The sequence below is a fragment of the Anomaloglossus baeobatrachus genome, unplaced genomic scaffold (genome assembly GCF_048569485.1).
Source record: "Anomaloglossus baeobatrachus isolate aAnoBae1 unplaced genomic scaffold, aAnoBae1.hap1 Scaffold_362, whole genome shotgun sequence".
Taxonomy (NCBI): domain Eukaryota; kingdom Metazoa; phylum Chordata; class Amphibia; order Anura; family Aromobatidae; genus Anomaloglossus; species Anomaloglossus baeobatrachus.
Genome location: NW_027442973.1, coordinates 215,678 through 238,400, shown reverse-complemented (window position 1 = coordinate 238,400; position 22,723 = coordinate 215,678). Strand labels below are relative to the sequence as shown.

Here is a 22,723-nt window from a genome sequence, read left to right as displayed (position 1 = left end):
TGAAAGAGGACACAAAGGGAAGCTTGTCCTAACAACCCTACTGCCATACAAGGGACTATCAACAGCTGAGCAACATGGACTTAAGTGAGGTGGCCAGAGGTCTGTGTAGACCTCATGACGTACTAACTTATTAAGAAGGAGGGAGAAGTTGTGATGGTGGAATATGGGGGGGGATGTGTATCATGTTGTGTAAGTTCGTATTTTAGGTGCGGTTCACTGTCCATTATTTGTATTCCTTGTGTGTACATTGTATTGTCTGTAGGTAATCACCCCCTGTAGTGTTCCTGTCCCTAGGTCTGGGGGAGTGGGGCCTGGGATCCACCTAAATTCTCTGCTTACCTGGGGGATTAGTGATTCTGGGTGAGACTTACAAGAGAGAAGAAGCAGGATTGAACTTCTGAGGGAAAGCTGAGGCTGCGGCCAGTACCCCTGAGAAACTGTGAGAAACCCCGATATCCCTGGAGAAGGACTGCTGGAGGAGTGTGACTCATCCCTGGGACATTTATGCCATTACTGGACTATTTTTACCCTCTGTGTGGTGGATTATATTATGAACCTTCTGTTTTGCTTGAGATAAATGTTTATTTGATTCTTCAGCCATCTCTTGCTCTGTTGATTGTATGATATCGGAAAAGAACCCCGTCACACAGACTAACGGGTGGTGGTTGTGCATTATTGCTGTGAACTGTTGTGGTGTTAACCCTTGTTGTCCTTTTGTTTCTGCCTTCCTGCTCTTGCTTTTCTCCTTAGTCTCTCACTGTTTATTTCTGTGAGTTTGCAGTGTGCCTGAGTTTTAGTTTTCCCATCTGTCTTAATCTGTATTTCCATCATACTTCTTCACTTTCCTTCCCTGGGAGATCACTGATTAGATCTAGTCAGGAGAATAGCAAGGTACGGGATAAGGGCATCAACACCTTCAGGGGTAATCCAGAGATTAGGGATCGCCTAGGGTCTCCTAGCATGAGGGACAGTATAGGAGCCCCCTGTCCCTCATTATCCTGCAGTCACATTGTGAAAATCAGTCAGATTATATACTGTAGCACATTGCAGAGAACTAGTGCTAGGAATGAGAGGTCTGAATTAACAAAAATGTAACTCTTAGATCTCGAAATTGGAAAACAGATTCATTTTTTCCCTAATTTAATTTCTGATGTTATGGTTTAAAAAAAGAAATGTGACGTCCTGTTCCAGCGCTGAGATGTGAAGAGGGGGAAGGAGCAGCTCCATACAGCCCCTGCAATATACAGCGACTTACAGAAGCAAACGGCACCCCAGACCAGCATATAAAGGCTGCACTGAATCACCAGCTGTCAGTGCATGGATCGTTATCTCCTGAGGAGCGGAGGAACACCACTCAAGCCGAGAGCACAGCAGAGGGAGGAGGGGGTGAGTGCAGATAACATGGCGCCGACAGTGAGGAAGAAGGAGGGGGTGGAGGGAGAGGCACAACAAAGGCAGCTGCAGCAGCTTGACGATGCAGGAGGCCAAGATAACAAGAATTCAGAGTATGCAGAGTGGTACAGAGACATTGGGCTTATGGGAAAGAGATGAGATTAATTACAAAAGGCTGGCAAAAGAAGTGGCAGATCACCTGACACCAGACATCAGAGAGGCAGTAGCAGCCTCAGTGAAGGAGGCTTTGGCTCCGCTGCAGGAGGACGTGGAGCACCATGATATGAGATGGACAGAGGCAGAGCAAAGAGTTTCTGATGATGAAGAGAATCTGATAAGATTGGAGGGCAGATTTAAGGAGCTAGACACTAATGCTCAGCTTATGAAGGATAAAATAGAAGATCTTGAAAACAGGTCTAGGAGGAATAACCTAAGGCTAGTGGGTCTGCCTGAGACAGTGACAACAAAATATTTGGACTCAATCTGTGAAAAAGAATTACCCCAGGCTTTAGGCTTACCACATAGCTGCCGTGTAGAAAGAGCGCACAGAGTGGGACCCATAACGGAGCAAAGAGATGGTCACAGTAACAATGATAATACCTCCAGGCAAGGTGAAATATCCAGAACAAGACAAGTTATTATTAAATACCTGGAATACAAAGATAAAGAAGAAATTCTACGGGCCTTCATTAATAGGAAACAGGCACTATGCATTCAGTGACGCAAGATTCTATTATTTGGCGACTATTCGGCAGAAGTCACACGAAAAAGAAAAGCATTTAGCCAGATCTGCACTGCCCTCTATCACAAAAACATTAAAATTCAGCTTTTATACCCAGCAATACTAAGAGTAAGAGAAGCAGATGGGGTCACAAAGAATTTTCAGGATCCTTCGGAAGCAGAGCGAGAGATACTACAGGAGGTGAGCACACAGCGACAGGAGAGGAATAGAAAAGAAGGGACTTTCACTGATCCGAAACATGCAGATCCTGCAAACAAAACATCTGCTGTTAGATCCGAAAACAAGCCAGAGTAGAGTCAATCGAGATCCAGACCAGCCAGTCTGAGGGAAAAGCGACAGATGGCGACTTCAGCTGGGAAAAGAGGAGGAAGAGGTAGCAGCTCATGAACAAGTAGGACAAGAAGAGGACTTAATTTGGGACTGGTGAATGGAGCCGTATGGTGACAAATGTGCCTTAACTCTCTAAAGCCTCGCCTACCTCCTTTTCCCTTTCTTCTTCTCTATCTCTTTTTCTTTCTCTCCCTTTTTCTCTCTCTCTTTTTCATGCTTACCACTTTTTCCCTTTTATCATTTACTAATGCCTTTTTTTTTTTCTCTTTCTCTTCTCTTAATGACGGTTTTAGGAGCTTGATAAATTTATAAAGGCTGTTCAGGGGCAAAGAGTTAATAGCCAATAGAAGAGGAGAGGTGACTTAGTGGGGTGGCTTCATGGAGAGCTTGACTTGAAGCAGGGGTTTGAAAGGAGTCTCAATCATCTCAGAAAAAATGGAAGAGGTTAATTGTATTTGTAAAGTTGGGGATGGGAGGGGGTATATACAGTTGGGTGGGGGAAGGGGAGGGGAAGAGAGTCGGGGAATCCATGCGAGATGGCCTGAAAAAGGAACTGTTGATTTTGGGGAATATGGTTACGCTCATTACGTGGAATGTTAACCCCTTTACGACCGCGGGCAGTAAAATTACGTCCTATTTTAACGTGACTTAATGACCAGGGACGTAATTTTACTGCCTAAACTTCATTTGATTGCCGTGGCCATAGCAACAGCTTTCAAATGATGTCCCCTGCTGTTTCTTACAGCAGGGGACCTTTGCTTGACCCCAGGGGGGGCGGCATCGCCACCCCCTATCGACGATCGATGTGATTGGCTGTTCAAATCTGAACTGCCAACCACATCGTTCGCACTAATTTCGGCAAAAATAATTCCCGAATTAGTGCGATACTGTGAGATCCAGCTATGAGATGCCGCAGCTGCTCCAGCATATCATAGGTGGACCTCAAACATGTCGCCCCCAGCCCCTGCAGCACTGATTGGAGCGATCGTGCTATGACGCGCAATCGCTCCAATCAGTGTGCAGTGGGGCGGTCTGATCTGCCGGTGGCCGCCTCCCCAGGCCTGTGCTGGCCTGCGTGCCCTCCCCCAACATGTCTGCAGCGTGCAGTGGCTGGTACTTATGGTACCACGCCACCGCTGCTGCCGCCGCCGTAGCTGAGGTCACCGCTCCTGCTGCACGTGAGTACTGTGCTCACCTTGCAGCCCATGCGCGTTCCCGTGGTGCCCCTGCGCGCTCCCGTGTTAGCCCCTGCCCGTGCCCCCCTGCGATCTGCCCCCCCGACATCCCGATCTGCTCCCCCCACCCCCCCCCCGACATCCCGATCTGCTCCCCCCACGATCTGACTGCCTCCCCCATTATCTCTTTTCTGCTTCTGCAGCTCCCTCTCCGGTCTCCCCCTCTGCTCTCCCCCCCCTCTGCTCTCACCCCCTCCCCCTCTCCCCCTCTCCCCCTCTGCTCTCCCCCCCTCTGCTCTCCCCCGACGTCCTCTTACCTGTCTTCACCGGCCCGATCACATCTGCCTCCATCGCTGGGTCCTTCCTGGGCATTCTGCTGATCTGCCTGCTGCTCCTGTAAAGCTGTTCCTCCTGCAGCACTTCTGGTCAGTGATCCTCTGGGTACTGTGAGTATAACTTTTTTTTTTTTTTTCCTCTATCCCCTGTCCATTTTTACACCTCATCCTTCCGTGCGTGCCGCTGAGCGCTGATCAGGGATGCAGATAACGTATCTGCATCCCTGCTCAATTTTTGGCGGGACTTTTTTTTCCGTATCCCCGACGCTTTTTGTATCGCATCCGTCCATGCGTCCCGCTGAGCGCTGATCAGGGATGCAGATAACGTATCTGCATCCCTGCTCAATTTTTGGCGGGACTTTTTTTTCCGTATCCCCGACGCTTTTTGTATCGCATCCGTCCATGCGTCCCGCCAAGCGCTGATCAGGGATGCAGATAATGTATCTGCATCCCTGCTCAATTTTTGGCGTGACTTTTTTCCGTATCCGCAACGCTTTTTGTATCCCATCCGTCCGTGCGTCCCGCCGAGCGCTAATCAGGGATGCACATAACGGATCTGCATCCATGGTCAATTTTTGGCGTGACTTTTTTTTTTATGTATCCCCGACGCTTTTTGTATTGCATCCGATCGTGCGTCCTGCAGCGGCCGATCAGTGCACTGCGTCTGTGCGTTTGAAAAGTCAAATGGCGTTCCTTCTCTTCTGAGCCCCGCTATTTGCCCAAACAATTACTTTCCACCACATGTGAGGTATCTACGTACTCAGGAAAAATTTCTCAATACGTTTTATGGTGCATTTTTTCCTGATAGCCTTGTGAAAAAAAAGCTACCTAGTTGAAGCAACCGTTTTGTGGTAAAAAAAAAATTTTTTCTTTTCACGGCTCAACGCTGTAAACTTCTGTGAAGCCCCCAGGTGTTCAAAGTGCTCACCAAACATCTAGAAAAATTATTTGAGGGCTCTAGTTTCCAAAATGGGGTCACTTGTGGGGGAGCTCCACTGTTTAGGCACCATAGGGGGTCTCCAAACGTGACATGGCGTTTGCTAATGATTCCAACCAATTTTGCTGTCAAATGGCGCTCCTTCTCTTCTGAGCCGCGCCATGCGCCCAAACAATTACTTTCCACCACATATGAGGTATCTGCGTACTCAGGAGAAAATGCACAACACATTTTATGGTGCATTTTTCCTGTTACCCTTGTGAATAAAAAAGCTACCTAGTTGAAGCAACCGTTTTGTGGTAAAAAAAAAAAATTTTTCTTTTCACGGCTCAACGTTATTAACTTCTGTGAAGCCCCCAGGTGTTCAAAGTGCTCACCAAACATCTAGAAAAATTATTTGAGGGCTCTAGTTTCCAAAATGGGGTCACTTGTGGGGGAGCTCCATTGTTTAGGCACCTCAGGGGGTCTTCAAACCCGACATGGCGTCCGCTAATGAGTGCAGCTAATTTTGCATTCAAAAATTCAAATGGCGCTCCTTCCCTTCCGAGCTCTGCCGTGCGCCCAAACAATTGATTTTTACCACATATGGGGTATCAGCGTACTCAGGAGAACATGCACAATAAATTGTATTGTGCACTTTCTCTTTTCTCTCTTGTAAAAATTAAAATTTTATGGCTAAAGTAACATTTTTGTGTTTAAAAAGGAAAATTTTCATTTTTTCCTTTCACATTGCTTTGGTTCCTGTGAAGCACCTAAAGGGTTAATAAACTTATTGGATGTGGTTTTGAGCAGTGTGAGGGGTGCAATTTTTAGAATGGGGTCACTTTTGGGTATTTTCTGTCACCTCGGTCTCTCAAAGTCACTTCAAATGTGATGTGGTCCCTAAAAAAAATTATTTTGTAAATTTTGTTGGAAAAATGAGAAATTGCTGATGACCTTTGACCCGTTCTAACTTCCTAATGAAAAAAACATTTGTTTCGAAAATTGCGCTGATGTAAAGTAGACAAGTGGGAAATGTTATTTAGTAACTATTTTGTGTGACATATCTCTCAGATTTATGGGCATAAATTTTCAAAGTTTGAAAATTGCGAAATTTTCCAGATTTTCGCACAATTTCCTAAATTTTCACAAATAAACGCAAAAAATATCGGCCTAAATGTACCACTGACATGAAGTACAATATGTCACGAAAAAACAATCTCAGAATCGCCAAGATCCGTTGAAGCGTTCCAGAGTTATAACCTGTCAAAGTGACACTGGTCAGAATTGCAAAAAATGGCCTGGTCATTAGGGTGTTTTAGTGGCCGGGGGTGAAGGGGTTAAGGGACTCAGATCGCCGCACAAGCGAAATATGATACTACGTCATCTCAAGAAGCTTAAGGTTGATATTGCATTATTACATGAGACGCACTTGCAAAAGGATGAGTTCTTCCGTATGAACAAGATGTGGGTGGGAAGGGTATATGGGTCGTCCTCAAAAGGTAGGAAAGCAGGGGTTATTTTGATCAATAAAAACTGTGCACACGAGGTGGAGACACAAGATTCAGATGAAGAAGGAAGATACATACATATAAAGATTTCAGGTACTCAAGGCACTTTTAGTATCCACAATATATATATATATATGCACCCAATACGGAACAAAGGTGTTTTTTTTAAATATAGCTAATAAGATTTTGTTGGACGGGGATATATGTAAATTGGTGGGGGGAGACTTTAATACGGTGGTTTCTCAGGAAGAAGACAGGTGGAGTCAGGGGAAGCAGGGGAGGAACACGGAGGGGTCGCTGAGAGCATTGTTAAAAACAACTACACTACAGGATTGCTGGAGATTATATCACCCGCAAGAGAGAGAATTTACACACTATTCCCACCCACACGACTCTTGGTCAAGGATTGACCTTTGGCTGACAAGTGAGAATTTATTGCAGAAGGTAGAAGAGATAGTTATAGAGACTATGGTAATATCGGATCATAGCCCAGTGGTAGTCAGTATAGCTGACAAAGTCCAGAGAGGACAGGATTATATATGGTGCTTTCCCTCATTCTTGACTTTGAACGAGAACTTCCATAGAACACTGATAGAATGGTGGGTGGATTATACATTGACGAATCAGGAGCACAGTTGGGAAACACTATTATATTGGGAGACGGCTAAGGCAGTTTTGAGAGGAAAAGTGATAGGATATACGACAAAGGCGAAACGACAGGCACAAGTAAAGTTTCAGGAGGCTAGCCGGGCAGTCAGGGAAGCATATACTGACTTCCTAGAAAAACCATCAAGGGTGACAAAAGGAAAGTGGGTGGAGGAGAAGGGCAATTTTGAGAACTGGGTGGAAAGGAAAAAAAAGTATGTACAGGACACAACAAGAGGCAGAGTTGACTCGTTTCGGGAACAAGGCAGGGAAGTTACTGGCAAATTTGGCAAGGGGACGACGACCGATGACACATATTATGACACTGAGAAACGCTGTGGGGAGTAAAACAACAGATCCCAAAGAGATAAACGACATTCTTGGAGACTTCTATGCAGGTTTATGTTAAAGAGGAGGGGTTAGATGATAGGAGAGAAGGAAATGAGTGATTAAAAGGAACAAAAATGCCTACGCTCACGGAGGAAAATTTACAGGCTTTGAATAAAGTGGTGACGGAGGAGGAGGTGCTACAAATTATAGGAGAGTAAAAAACGATGAAGGCCCCGGGACCAGATGGTTTTAGCGGCAGTTTTTTCAAAATTATGAAGGAACAAATCTCACCTATACTGACAGTTATTCAATAAGATAATGGACGGGGAAAGCATATCGGGTACACTTAACTTACACAGCCTATATAAAGCTCATTCCTAAAGGAGGAAAGAATTTAGAAGACCCATCTAGTTATAGGCCCATCTCGCTGATTACTCAAGACCTAAAAATTTTAGCGAAGTTGATGGCAAATAGGTTAGCGGCAGTATTGCCAGAGATTATAGTTCTCCCCCAGGCTGGCTTTGTTAAAGGGCATTCAGTGGTGACAAACATTAGGAAAGTAATGCTAGCAATTGATGTAGTAAAGGAGAGGAGAGAAGATGGGGGGGGGCATCTAACCTTGATCACCTTAGACGCGGAGAAAGCCTTCGACAATGTGAGATGGTCATGGCTGGAACAGGTGTTAGATCACCTGGTCTGCACGGAGCTTTTAGGAATTTTGTGAGGGTCCTTTATGCAAATCCTCAGGCAAGAGTGAGTACCCCGGAATTTCTGTCAAAAACATTTCCTTTGATGAAGAGAACCAGGCAAGGATGTCCGATGTCACCACTATTGTTTAACTTGGCTATTGAACCACTGGCTAGACGTTTGAATGAGGGGGGGTGGTTTGAAGGGATCAAGGTAGGGAGGAAGTCATTGCACTCAGCCTTATTTGCTGATGATATAATCCTGTTCATGAGCAAACCTAAAACACAATAGAGTAGAGTCATAGAAGAAATTGAGAAGTTTGGGAGGTTAGCGGGGTTTAGACTTAACACTAACAAATGTGAAATTCTCTTCTTGGACGGAAAGAGAGCGGCTGGGGAGAGGGGTGTATTATGTGACATTCCAATAGCTAGAAATACAATTAAATACTTGGGAGTACAGGTTGGGAGGGATACAAAGACCATATATTCATTAAATCATTCCTCTTTGATCGAGAAAATTGAACGTGAACTGCAAGGTTGGGCAAATTTGCCATTGACTCTTCTGGGAAGAAATCATCTAATAAAAATGATGAGCTTTTCCAAGCTACTCTATCCAATGCAGACAATACCATTGCTTCTTAAACACTCGGATGTGAACAGATTGACAATAGCGTTCTCACGTTTTTTTTGTGGAAGGGATATAGGCCGAGGATTAGTGCCAAAAAGCTAATGTTGTCAACAAAAAATGGAGGGATCAGACTACCTAACATCAGGGGGTACAATTTGGCCTGTATCTTAAGACATGTAATCGATTGGATCAGACGAACAAGTAGATATTCTGATTGGGATATAGAGGCTGAATTTTGTAAGCCTTGGGACCTGAGTTCAATCCTACATACCTCCATTCCAAATTTGCCGCCCAATATTAAACACTCACTGATTTGTAGAGACACAGTGATGACTTGGAAGGCGGTTAGGAAAAAGTTCGGGTTAGCCTGGAACATCTCCAAATTCCTTTAATATATGGGCTTGTCCTGACTTTCCACAGGGAAGGAAAAATGATCTCTTTAAAGAGTGGAGGGAAAAAGGGATTGGAACTCTAAAAAACCTGATGCATGATACAGAACGGAGATGGATGACGTGTGAGGAGTTGAGAGCAAAGTATGACTTGCGCCCATTCCAGACTCTCCAGTTTGAACATGTGAAACAAGGGATAATGAAGAAACTATACAACATAAATAACAAATATGAGGCAAATCAGATGGATGCGATCATATTAAGGGACATCCATGCCACAAATATATCAAGTCTTTATGGAAATATGAGACAAGTGTTAGTCCCTAACATATCAGGAAGAATGTTGGAAGGGTGGGCAAGGCAGTTGGTGTTACGGGGGGCTGTCTGATAATAAAACTTAAAGGAATGTCAGACAGTCAGGGTCCACCATGCAAAGACTCTGCTGCAGACTATGGCAGAGGATAAGGGGTATATAAGTGTGCCACTGTAAAAAATAATAGCACAATTGCAGAGTGCAATACCTCGGTTAAACTCACAGAGGAATATAATTTAGAAAATAAAGCAATTCCTCCCTTACTTGGAGGGTGTGTGGAATGGTCTCTGTTAAAGATCACAGAGACAAAAGCAGTGAGCGTGAAATGGCACCTACCTAGGTCCGTTCCTCTAGTGGTGCCAGGAGACGGACAGCAGCGTAAGCCGCACAAAGCTCCTACCTGCGTTCGCTCCACTAGTGTGCGAGGACACGAACCACTAGATATGGCACCTGCCTAGGTCCACTTTTCTAGTGGTGGAAAAGAGACGGACAGCAGCGTAAGCCGCACAAAGCTCCTACCTGCGTTCGCTCCACTAGTGTGCGAGGACACGAACCACTAGATATGGCACCTGCCTAGGTCCGCTCTTCTAGTGGTGCAAAAGAGACGGACAGCAGCATAAGCCGCACAAAGCTCCTACCTCTGTTCGCCCCCCTAGTGTGCGAGGATACGAACAACTGCCAGACGCAGTATAAGGAACGTTACCCTAGCGGCAACGTCCACCTATGAGTAGAATCACAAGGCCCAGCCGGACCATGTGCCTCAGGCACCTGCCTATGTCCGCTCCACTAAGAGGTAAGGATACGGACTGCAGCCGAAGTTGTAAGGTATAAGAACGCTACCCTGCCGGTAGCGCTCACCTAACATAGACAGAGAGATGCCTAGAGGGACGTGCACAGGGCGTCTACCCTCATGCATGAACCAAGAGGACTGAGCGCCGGGCGGCGTGCGTCAGGGTCTTATATAGACTCTGTGCCTCATCCAAGATGGAGGACACCAGAGCCAATCCGCTGCCAGAATGACAGCAATAACGTCACGCTGGCCTATCACCGAGCAAAGCGTCACAAGCACATGACCAGCGACCAATCGGCATATAAGGTGTCAGAGACATGTGACCACGTGTCACAAGCACATGACCAGTGGCCAATCAGCTTAGAAGGTGTCAGAGACATGTGACCTCGTGTCAGCGATGATGTCACCCGCACATGTGCAATGGCTCCAAGATAGGACTTAGTCTCCAGCGCTTGCACATGTGCAGTAGCAAGAAATCCGGACATAGTCTCCAGAGCCACAGCAACCGTAACAGTACCTCCCCCTCAAGGGCCCCCCTCCTGGCGACGCAGGTAATCGGCAACTAAGTCGGGAGCATGGACAGCCTCCTCAGGCTCCCAAGAGCGATGTTCCGGGCCATAGCCCTCCCAATCTATCAAGAAGAACCTGCGCCCTCTAACCATCTTAGAACCAACTATGGCTCGTACCTCATAGCTAGAGCGAGAGGAATCAGAGGCAGGAGAGTGCACTTCACGAGCGTGAGGTAAAATAGCCGGCTATAGCAGTGAAACATGGAATTTGTCATGGATCCTAAGATGGACGGGTAACTTCAATTGGTAGACTACAGGATTTACCTGTCGAAGAACCTCATAAGGACCCAGGAAGCGAGGAGCAAATTTGACAGAGCTCACTCTAAGTTTCACGTGTTTTGCAGAGAGCCACACAAAATCCCCTGGAGAAAAGACAGGAGCCGGGCGACGAAACCGATCGGACACCATCTTCATACGGACCTTAGCTGCTTGGATCGACTCTTGAGTCCGATCCCAAACCTCTCTGGCATTAGTTGCCCAGTCGGCCACAAGAGGAGAAGGTGCAGCAGCGGGAAACGGTACCGGTACCCTAGGGTGTTGCCCATTGAGTACGAATGGTGTCTGCCCAGTGGCCTCAGCCAGCGAATTGTTAAGGGCAAATTCTGCCCAGGGTAGGAGGGAGGACCAGTTATCGTGGTTCTCAGCAATAAAGTGTCGAAGGTATATAATCATGGATTGATTGGTACGCTCAACCAAACCATTGGTCTCCGGATGGTATGCCGAAGAGAGATTCAACTCAATTTGCAGAAGGCTACAAAGATCTCGCCAGAAACGGGAAGCAAATTGCGGGCCTCTATCACAAATGATACGATCTGGCATCCCGTGAAGCCTAAAGACATGCTTGAGGAATAGATTGGCTAGTACCCTGGAAGACGGGATTCTCGATAATGGTACGAGATGAACCATCCAGGAGAAATGGTCCGTAATGACCCACACAAATCTATGTCCCTGTGAAAACGGAAGATCACCCACAAAGTCCATGCCTACCACCTCCCATGGTCTATCTGGCACTGGTAAAGGATGCAAGAGCCCAGCCGGTCTCTGCCGTAATGGACGGTTGCGAGCACACGAGTAGCAGGAACCAACATATCTCTTGACGTGGCTGGCTAAGTGTGGCCACCAATACCACCTCTCCAGTAACTCTCGTGTCCGCCTAATACCAAAATGCCCACCCACCTTTGAGGTGTGGGCCCACGACAGTATATCATTCTGTCGATCAGGCGGCACAAAGGTCTTGCCCGGTGGGATTTGGTCTAACGTCACAGGGGAGAGCGTATGAAAAACCCTGGAGGGAAGGATAAGACGAGGTTCGTCAATCTCTTCCTGGGTAGAAACCATAGAGCGAGACAGAGCGTCTGCCTTGTTATTCTTACTCCCAGACAGATAGTTGATGGAGAAGTGAAAGCGGGAGAAAAACAAGGACCAGCGGGCTTGGCGAGGATTCAGACGCTGAGCGGTTTGTAAGTACGTCAGATTCTTATGGTCTGTATAGACCTGGAAAGGATGTTTCGCTCCTTCCAGCAAGTGACGCCACTCCTCCAAGGCTAATCTCAGGGCGAGCAGTTCCCTATCCCCAATGGTATAGTTTCTCTCTGCCGGTGAAAAGGTTTTAGCAAAGAAGAAACACGGCCTTTTTCTACCTGCACCGTTCTTTTGATACAAGACCGCACCAGCACCCACTGAAGAGGCATCAACCGCCAAGAGGAAGGGCTTATTCTCATCGGGTCTTTGAAGAACGGGAGCAGTTGAAAAGTGTCTTTTTACTGCCTCAAAAGCCTGGGATGTCTCAGTAGACCAGACTTTTGGATTAGCACCTTTCTTAGTCAAGGCCACCAAAGGGGCCACCAAAGTAGAGAAATGGGGTATGAACTGCCTGTAATAATTTATGAATCCTAAGAAGCGTTGCACCGCCTTCAAGGAATGAGGTTCGGACCATTCCAGGACAGCAGAGAGCTTCGCAGGATCCATAGCCAGACCCTCTTGTGAGATAATGTAGCCCAAAAAAGGCAAGGATGACTGCTCGAATACACATTTTTCGAGTTTAGCAAACAATGAGTGCTCCCTTAAATGGGAAAGGACACGAACGACATCCTGACGATGAGTCTCCAGATCAGGAGAAAAAATCAAGATGTCGTCCAGATACACCACGACGGATGATAACAGTAAATCCCTGAACACATCGTTTACGAAGTCCTGAAATACTGCGGGTGCATTACATAAACCAAAAGGCATGACGAGGTATTCATAGTGACCGTCTCGGGTGTTAAAAGCGGTCTTCCATTCGTCACCCTCTCGAATTCGTACCAAGTTATACGCACCCCGCAGATCCAACTTCGTAAAAACCTGAGCTCCCCTCAGTCTGTCAAAGAGCTCCAAAATTAAAGGTAACGGGTATTTGTTCTTTATTGTGATTGCGTTGAGACCCCTGTAATCTATGCAGGGACGCAAATCACCCTCTTTCTTCCGAACAAAGAAAAACCCAGCTCCCGCGGGAGAGACAGACTTACGAATGAAGCCCTTCTCTAAACTCTCTCTTATATAGGTCGACATGGCCTCCGACTCAGGTATCGACAGGGGGTAAACCCTGCCCTTAGGTGGAACCGAACCTGGGATAAGGTCTATGGCACAGTCATACGGCCTATGGGGTGGAAGAACCTCAGCACCCTGTTTGGAGAACACGTCAGCGAAATCCAAATAGGGTATAGGTATGGGAGAGAGATCAGTTGATGCAACCGCAACGACCTTAGGTGGTAAGGGAAGACATCGGGACTGACATTTCGAACCCCAACTAATAATGCTGTCGGACTCCCAGTCAATGTGAGGAGCATGAGTCCGAAGCCATGGGAGACCCAAAAGGACGTCGTCTATACCCTCAGGCAAAACAAGAAAAGAAATCTCCTCTATGTGACCCTGAGGCAGGGAAAGGCGCAAGGGAACTGTCCTCAATGTAATGGAGTCAGACAACATAGTCCCATTAACAACACGGACAGGAATAGGCGCCTCTAACATGATAGAGGGAATATTGTGTCCCTTTACAAATCCTGAGGACACAAAAGTCCTGTCAGCTCCCGAATCCACAAAAGCCATAATAGGCCATGGATTCTCAGAGAATGAGAGCTGACCTGGGATACTACACTTAGAGGGTGCAGAAGACTTCTCTAGTAACCCCCCTCTAATGGTTACTAGGCCTGGGAGTTTCCCTGACGACTAGAACACTTGTTGGCATAGTGCCCAGCCTGACGGCATACGTAACATATAGGAGTACCAGACCTGCGTAGTCTGGAGGACGTATGACCTATCTCCATAGGAGTGGGAGATGTTTCAGATGCTGAGGAAGATGGTAGTGGACCCTCAACAACTGGAATAGCCCGATGCTTAGGGCGTGAGGAAGAGACCTCGAGTCTACGTTCCCTATGGCGTACGTCGATCCTCGTTACTAATGTGATCAAGTCCTCCAGAGAAGCAGGGACCTCACGAGTAGCAAGGGCATCCTTGACATAGCCTGCCAACCCTCTCCAGAATATAGGAATCAACACCTTCTCTGGCCAATCTAGTTCTGCCACCAGAGTTCTAAAAGCAATGGCATAAGAACTAGTGGATAACGAATCCTGAGATAGATCTAAGAGTCTCAGGGTCGCATCATGGGTAACCTGCGGACCCATGAATACCTCTTTAAGAGCATCAAGAAAGTCTTGATGTCTCAGAGTAACCACATCAGAGCGCTCCCATAAGGGAGTCGCCCATTCTAAGGCTTTGTCCTGAAGTAAGGAGATGATAAAGCCTACTCTGGACCTCTCCGTAGAAAAGCGAGAAGAGTTGACCTCTAGGTGTATCTGACACTGACTAATGAAACCACGACATGATTTGGCATCGCCAGAATATCTGTTTGGCAGAGCAAGTCGAGGATCATGTGCAGATGTCACCATGGTCTGAGGTTTATCGTCTATACTCTTGAGCCGCGACTCAAGTACTTGTATGTAACGGTGTAACTGCTGATATTCTGACATAACTGCCAGACCCTTGGCTCAGTCCTAATGTTACGGGGGGCTGTCTGATAATAAAACCTAAAGGAATGTCAGACAGTCAGGGTCCACCGTGCAAAGACTCTGCTGCAGACTATGGCAGAGGATAAGGGGTATATAAGTGTGCCACTGTAAAAAATAGCACAAGTGCAGAGTGCAATACCTCGGTTAAACTCACAGAGGAATATAATTTAGAAAATAAAGCAATTCCTCCCTTACTTGGAGGGTGTGTGGAATGGTCTCTGTTAAAGATCACAGAGACAAAAGCAGTGAGTGTGAAATGGCACCTACCTAGGTCCGTTCCTCTAGTGGTGCCGGGAGACGGACAGCAGCGTAAGCCGCACAAAGCTCCCACCTGCGTTCGCTCCACTAGTGTGCGAGGACACGAACCACTAGATATGGCACCTGCCTAGGTCCACTCTTCTAGTGGTGCAAAAGAGACGGACAGCAGCATAAGCCGCACAAAGCTCCTACCTCTGTTCGCTCCCCTAGTGTGCGAGGATACGAACAACTGCCAGACGCAGTATAAGGAACGTTACCCTAGCGGCAACGTCCACCTACGAGTAGAATCACAAGGCCCAGCCGGACCATGTGCCTCAGGCACCTGCCTATGTCCGCTCCACTAAGAGGTAAGGATACGGACTGCAGCCGAAGCTGTAAGGTATAAGAACGCTACCCTGCCGGTAGCGCTCACCTAACATAGACAGAGAGATGCCTAGAGGGACGTGCACAGGGCGCCTACCCTCATGCATGAACCAAGAGGACTGAGCGCCGGGCGGCGTGCGTCAGGGTCTTATATAGACTCTGTGCCTCATCCAAGATGGAGGACACCAGAGCCAATCCGCTGCCAGAATGACAGCAATGACGTCATGCTGGCCTATCACCGAGCAAAGCGTCACAAGCACATGACCAGCGACCAATCGGCATATAAGGTGTCAGAGACATGTGACCACGTGTCACAAGCACATGACCAGTGGCCAATCAGCTTAGAAGGTGTCAGAAACATGTGACCTTGTGTCAGCGATGATGTCACCCGCACATGTGCAATGGCTCCAATATAGGACTTAGTCGCCAGCGCTTGCACATGTGCAGTAGCAAGAAATCCGGACATAGTCTCCAGAGCCACAGCAACCGTAACAGTTGGGAGATCAAGAGGTAGAGGAGAAGATTTTGAATGGTTGGATGGTGATGAGGAAAAAAATTGTGAATGAGAACTTAAGAGATACCCAATTCAGGATCATACATAGAGCTATCTATGGATTTAATATACTGAATGCAAGACCTCCAGATAAGATGATGAGTTGTCCAACTTGTGGTACGGAAAAAACAGATCTATATCATGGGATATGGCAGTGCGAAAGGATTGAAAGATTTTGGAAACAAGTCCAAGGGGTAGTGAGGAAAATTTGGAATAGAAATGTGGAGTTGGATCCAATTGTCTGGTTATTTCACTATCAGCATCGGGAGGAGGGAGAGAAAGGGGGAGACAAGTTACCGAATCTTTTCCATGATATAGCAATGATAAGTAAAAGGGTTATTCTTCAGAAGTGGCTCATGAAGGAAATACCAACAAAAGAAGAACTTGTTAATCAATTGAAAAAAACGCTCATGTTGGAGAAGGTGATGGTGGAGAGGTGTAAAGAAAGGATGACGGCAACATTTTTCAGTAAATGGAGAAAGTTCATAAGTGTTATATGTTCTAGAGAAGAAATAATAAAAATAATGTCCACATTTATGTCTACGGAATGGTACATGAAGGAAGATCTGTCAGGGTCCCTGTGCAAGCTGAAAGTATAGCTGGCTATTGTCTGGGTAGTGTCGCATGGAGAGGGGAGGGGGGAATGTGAGGGATAGTGTTTGTAAGTAATGTTTGTAACAAGTTATGAAGGAATGCTGAAGGGCCAATGGAGACTGAATAATGGAATGGAATCCTCACTGCACACACTTCCGGTTCCGTACATCCACCGCGCTCTGACCCGCACTTGCAGTCCACACAAACACACACATGTACGCACAAACAAACACACACACACGCACGCACATACAGTATTATGCTCACCTTACCTTCTGTTCCACCGCCGGCCTCATGGTTCTTGTAGTTCCCGGGTACATCGCGACGTCCTCGCGGCGAACTACAAGACCCAGGAGGCCGGCGATTGAAACGGAAGGTAAGGTGAGGCTATAATATAACATAATATGTGTACCTTTCGTTTCATCGCCGGCCTCCTGGGTCCTGTAGTTCGCCGCTCCACTCCAGGCTGTGTATCGGCATCCATAGCAACGAGGCAGGAACTTACTGTCACCGCTAGTGAAAAGCACCGCGCTGGCCAATCAGAGGCAAGCAGGCTCTGCCTTTGACGTCAGCGCTCTGGCCAGGAAGTTCCTCCCTCGTCGTTATGGTAACGCGATACACAGCCCGGCCCCGTACCAGAGAACATCAAGTCCCAGGAGACCGGCGATGGAACGGAAGGTAAGGTGAGCATATAATATGTGCGTGTATGTGTGTTTGTGTGAGTTTGTATGTGTTTGTACATGTTTGTGCATGTGTGGAATGACAGAATAGGGGACCAGGATAGGAAATTTAACACGTTGTGGAACGAATCGTTTGCATTGCAATGATTTCCTGTGGGAAATCTTGCTTTGCCTAACGAGTAACTTGGTTAACAAGCACAGTCCCAGAACGGATTGTTCTCGTTAAGCAAGGTTCCACTGTACTGACGAAGAAGGGGAAGGAGCAAATTTGATGACAGTGACAAATATTTGATTGATAAATTGTAGAGACTGTTATTTGCAATTTTGATTTGTTGACCCTTATTTTCTTCATTCTGTACCCTATTTACCATTACAAGAAAAGAAATAAAAATTTGGTTTAAAAAAAAAAAAAAGAAAAGAAATGTACTTTCAAGATAATATCATTTTGTTTATTTTTACCAGATGACTGTATCGGGAGTTCAGATGGACCTCTAATATTTTCAGCATTTATAACAGATGATGAAAGTATCACGCATGATACATATGAAGAGCATGCTGTTGTCCCAGATATACCTCCAATCCTTCCTCGGAAAGCTCTATCATCTGATCTTTTCAAACAAATCCAAAATTCCGATTTATCACAGAATTTTAAGCAAAATAAAAGCTATAGAAGTAATGTGGAACATGAAACAGCTCCTACAAGGGAAAAACCATTTCCATGTTCAGAATGTGGGAAATGTTTTATTCGGAAAGCTCATCTTGTTAACCATCAAAGATCTCATACAGGGGAGAAGCCATTTTCATGTTCAGAATGTGGGAAATGTTTTAGTCAGAAATCAAGTCTTGTTGAGCATCAGAAAAATCACACAGGGGAGATGCCAGTTTCATGTTCAGAATGTGGGAAATGTTTTATTAGGAAATCAGAACTTGTTAGACATCAAAGATCTCATACAGGGGAGAAGCCATTTTCATGTTCTGAATGTGGGAAATGTTTTAGTCAGAAATCAAGTCTTGTTAGGCATCAGAAAAATCACAAAGGAGAGAAGCCAGTTTCATGTACAGAGTGTGGGAGATGTTTTATTCGGAAATCAGTACTTGTTGCACATCAAAGATCTCATACAGGGGAGAAGCCATTTTCATGTTCCGAATGTGGGAAATGTTTTAGTCAAAAATCAAATCTTGTTACGCATCAGGAAAATCACAAAGGGGAGAAGCCAGTTTCATGTCCAGAGTGTGGGAGATGTTTTATTTGGAAATCAGAACTTATTAACCATCAACGATCTCATACAGGGGAGAAGCTATTTTCATGTTCAGAGTGTGGGAAATGTTTTATTGGGAAATCAGACCTTGTTGTGCATCAAAGATCTCACACAGGGGAGAAGCCATTTTCATGTTCAGAATGTGGGAAATGTTTTATTCAGAAAGCTCATCTTGTTTGTCATCAAAGATCTCATACAGGGGAGAAGCCATTTTCATGTTCTGAATGTGGGAAATGTTTTAGTCAGAAATCAAGTCTTGTTAGGCATCAGAAAAATCACATAGGGGAGAAGCCAGTTTCATGTTCAGACTGTGGGAAATGTTTTATTAGGAAATCAGAACTTGTTGTGCATCAAAGATCTCATACAGGGGAGAAGCCATTTTCATGTTCAGAGTGCGGGAAATGTTTTGTTCAGAAATCAGAATTTGTTAAACATCAGAAAAATCACAAAGGAGAGAAGCCAATTTCATGTACAGAGTGTGGGAAATGTTTTATTTGGAAATCAGAACTTGTTGTGCATCAAAGATCTCACACAGGGGAGAAGCCATTTTTATGTTCAGAATGTGGGAAATGTTTTATTCAGAAAGCTCATCTTGTTAGTCATCAAAGATCTCATACAGGGGAGAAGCCATTTTCATGCCTGGAATGTGGTAAATGTTTCACTAGGAAATCAACTCTTGTTGACCATGGAAAGTTTCACACAGGGGATAAACCATTTATATGTTCTGAATGTGGAAAATGTTATTCTCAGAAATCAGATCTTGTTAAACATCAGAAGAAGTCACACAAGGAAGGAACCTTTTTCATGTTGTGAATATTGGAAATGTTTAACTGGTACAGTATTTTTCGGACTATAAGACACACTTTTTTCCCCAAAATGTTCGGGGAAAGTGGGGGGTGCGTCTTATGGTCTGAATGTGGCTGTGGGGAATGAGGGTGCTGCGGTTGAGCGGGTCATCGGGAGCATGAGCAGGCTGTAGCAGTGCCTGCCATGACCACGTGGGCCCGCTCATTACATATGCACGCCCATCATCCCGCCCATCATCTCTCAGCGCTTAAGTCAGCGCTGACAGGTGGGCGGGATGATGGGGGTGTGCGCATAATTAACAGCCGGCCCGCATGATCACCCTAGCAACTACAGCCTGGAGTGATCATGTGCGGCTGTATTCACTGCCCTCCGTGTATCATTATCAGTGCGGGGTGCAGTGAATCAGTGTACTCACCCGTCCCCCTGCAGCATCGCGATGTCTTCCTGTCTGTGCCGGTCAGCTGATCTGTGTAGAGAGCGGTGAGCACAGCGATGACGTCATTGCTGTGCGCGCCGATAGTGTCCACACAGATCAGCTGACCGGCACAGACAGGAAGATATCGCGATGCTGCAGACAACAGTGACGGCTCCACACACACAGGTCAGCGGCGCTGCAGCTGAGACAGAGAGAAAGCTGATTGGTGCTGCAGGGAGTGAGGAAAGGTGAGTATAAACGTTTGGGGTTTTTTTCTGTGCCACAGGATACAGGCCATATACCAGGATGAGGGTATTTTATGAGCAGGATGGGGGTATATTATGAGCAGGATGGATGGGGGTATATTATGAGCAGGATGGATGGGGGTATATTATGAGCAGGATGGATGGGGGTATATTATGAGCAGGAATCTGGGTATATAGCAGGGTGGGGGTATATGAGCAGGATGGATGGGGGGGATATAAGCAGGATGGGGGTATATGAGCAGAATGCGGATATATGAGCAGGATGGATGGGAGTATATGAGCAGGATGGGGGTATATGAGCAGGATAGATGGGGGTATATGAGAAGGATGAGGGTATATGAGCAGGATGGATGGGGGTATATGAGCAGGATGGGTGTATATTGCAGGATCATATACAAGGCAGGAGGATCGTTACCAGAATGGGGTACCTTAGTAGAGAATTTGGGGACATTACCCCCATAACAGTGTCAGCAGCAGATCCTCGCCCCATAACAGTGTGTCATGACCACATTTTTTGGTTAAAATTTTATTTTCCTCCTCTAAAACCAGGGTGCGTCTTATTGTCAGGTGCGTCTTATAGTCCGAAAAATACGGTAAATCAAATCTTGTCGACTATGAGAAAACCCACACTGTAGAGAAGCCATTCTTGCATTCAGAATTTGCCAAATGTTTTTTTATCATTAATCATGTCCTGTTGTCAAATGAGTCACACGGGAGAAGCCATCATGATGTACCGTGAATCAAAGGATTTTATCCAAAAATCGGCTACAATTGCTCAAGCAAGAATTTGTGAGGGAATGCAACATTTTCTCTCCTTTTAAACTTATCATATTTTTCGGACCATAAGCCACACCTAGGTTTTGAACAAGGAAAATAGGGAAAAAGAAAAAATGTGGTAGTGACACACTGTTATGGGGGGATCTGCTGCTATAGCAAAAGAAACTGCACATATAAGGCACCAAAGAAATCCTCAATAATTTGAGATAATAATTAAGGTTGACCATAACATCCAAAGTGCTTAAAAAATTATTTTATTTAGATACAGTGGCAGAAAAACATCATTAGTAACATACCGTAGTAACATAGTTTCTAAGGCTGAAGGAAGACCTTCTGTTCATCTAGTTCAGCCTATTTAATTCCTCCTGCATTTTTACCTTTTTTCCTCCTGCATTTTTACTTTTTGCACATCTTGGGCAGACCATTGATATTCATGGAGATATCCAGGCCACATTACTCACACTACTTATTGTAGCCATTGTGGGTAGTTATGTAAGTTGTGTTATATATAATTGCTTGGTCATCTATATTCTGCATAACCATATTATTGCATTATGGTATGTTTGTAAAACCTCATTTTGTAATTTTCGAGAAAGTTTGCTTTTTGATAGTGAGTTTTCACTCAATTTTTAAATGGTTTTAATGATATTTTTCTTCCACTGTATCTAAATAAATATTTTTTCATGAACTTTGGATCTTATGGTTTACCTTCTTATTTTCTCAAATTATTGAGGGTTACTTTCATGCCTTATATGTGCAGTTTCTTTTGCTGTAGTTATTGTGTATCTTGGCACATGGCACATTGTACCCTGTGTATATTAGAGTGTTGTTAAGCCCCTTGTTCTTTGTGGTATCTGCTGATGACACTGTTACGGGGGTAATATTGCCCAATTTCTAGCGCAATGTGTATAATGACTCTCCCTTTAAATAGTGCTTATCACAAATCTGTGACTGCCTTTTTTATTTACTAAAGGTGGTGTCACACACAGCGACAACGACGTCGCTGCTACGTCACCATTTTCTGTGACGTTGCAGCGACGTCCCGTCGCTGTCGCTGTGTGTGACATCCAGCAACGAGCTGGCCCCTGCTGTGAGGTCGCCGCTCGTTGCTGAATGTCCAGCTTCATTTTTTGGTAGTCGCTCTCCCGCCGCGACGCACAGATCGCTGTGTGTGACAGCGAGAGAGCGACGAAATGAAGCGAGCAGGCAGCCGGAGCCGGCATCTGGCAGCTGCGGTAAGCTGTAACCAAGGTAAACATCGGGTAACCAAGGTGGTTACCCGATATTTACCTTCATTACCAGCCTCCGCCGCTCTCACGCTGCCAGCGCCGGCTCCTGCTCTCTGAACATGTAGCTGCAGTACACATCGTGTAAATAACCCGATGTGTACTGTAGCTAGGAGAGCAAGGAGCCAGCGCTAAGTAGTGTGCGCGGCTCCCTGCTCTCTGCACTGTGACATGTAGCTGCAGTACACATCGGGTTAATTAACCCTATGTGTACTGTAGCTAGGAGAGCAAGGAGCCAGCGCTCAGTATGCGCGGCTCTCTGCACATGTTGCAGCACAGCGACGTGTGTCGTTATGATCGCTGCTTCGGCTGCTGTGTTTGACAGCTAAGCAGCGATCATAACAGCGACTTACAAGGTCGCTGCTACGTCACCATTTTGGTGACGTAACAGCGATGTCGTTGTCGCTGTCGTTTAGTGTGACCCCAGTTTAAAGCAGTGGAGAGCCGCAGATTAATGAATTTTCTTAATATAATCCAATACGAAAACTTTTGGAGGTGTCTCTAATGTCCCCCGAAAGGAACTTCCAGGGTGTGAGATCCAACAATTCTCAGTGATCACTTTCACAGTGAGAGAGTGACCTCTGCGAACCCAGTTCTGCATAGTCCTTCTTAAGCAGTCCAGAAAAACCTTAAAAAAGTATGTGACAGCACTGGATTAGGTGAGAGAG

The 22,723-nt window shown here is 45.8% G+C and overlaps 1 protein-coding gene across 1 annotated transcript in view; it reads left to right on the top strand.

Moving 5' to 3' along the window:
• Nucleotides 1-19,763, top strand: part of LOC142273419 (uncharacterized) — a 60,527-nt gene extending 40,764 nt beyond the window's left edge. Inside the window, exon 10 of the mRNA XM_075332530.1 lies at nucleotides 17,708-19,763. Within this exon, the coding sequence (XP_075188645.1) occupies nucleotides 17,708-19,317 (1,610 nt within the window). The 3' untranslated portion in view covers nucleotides 19,318-19,763. The remainder of the gene's footprint in view (nucleotides 1-17,707) is intronic.
• The last annotated feature ends 2,960 nt before the right edge of the window (nucleotides 19,764-22,723 follow it).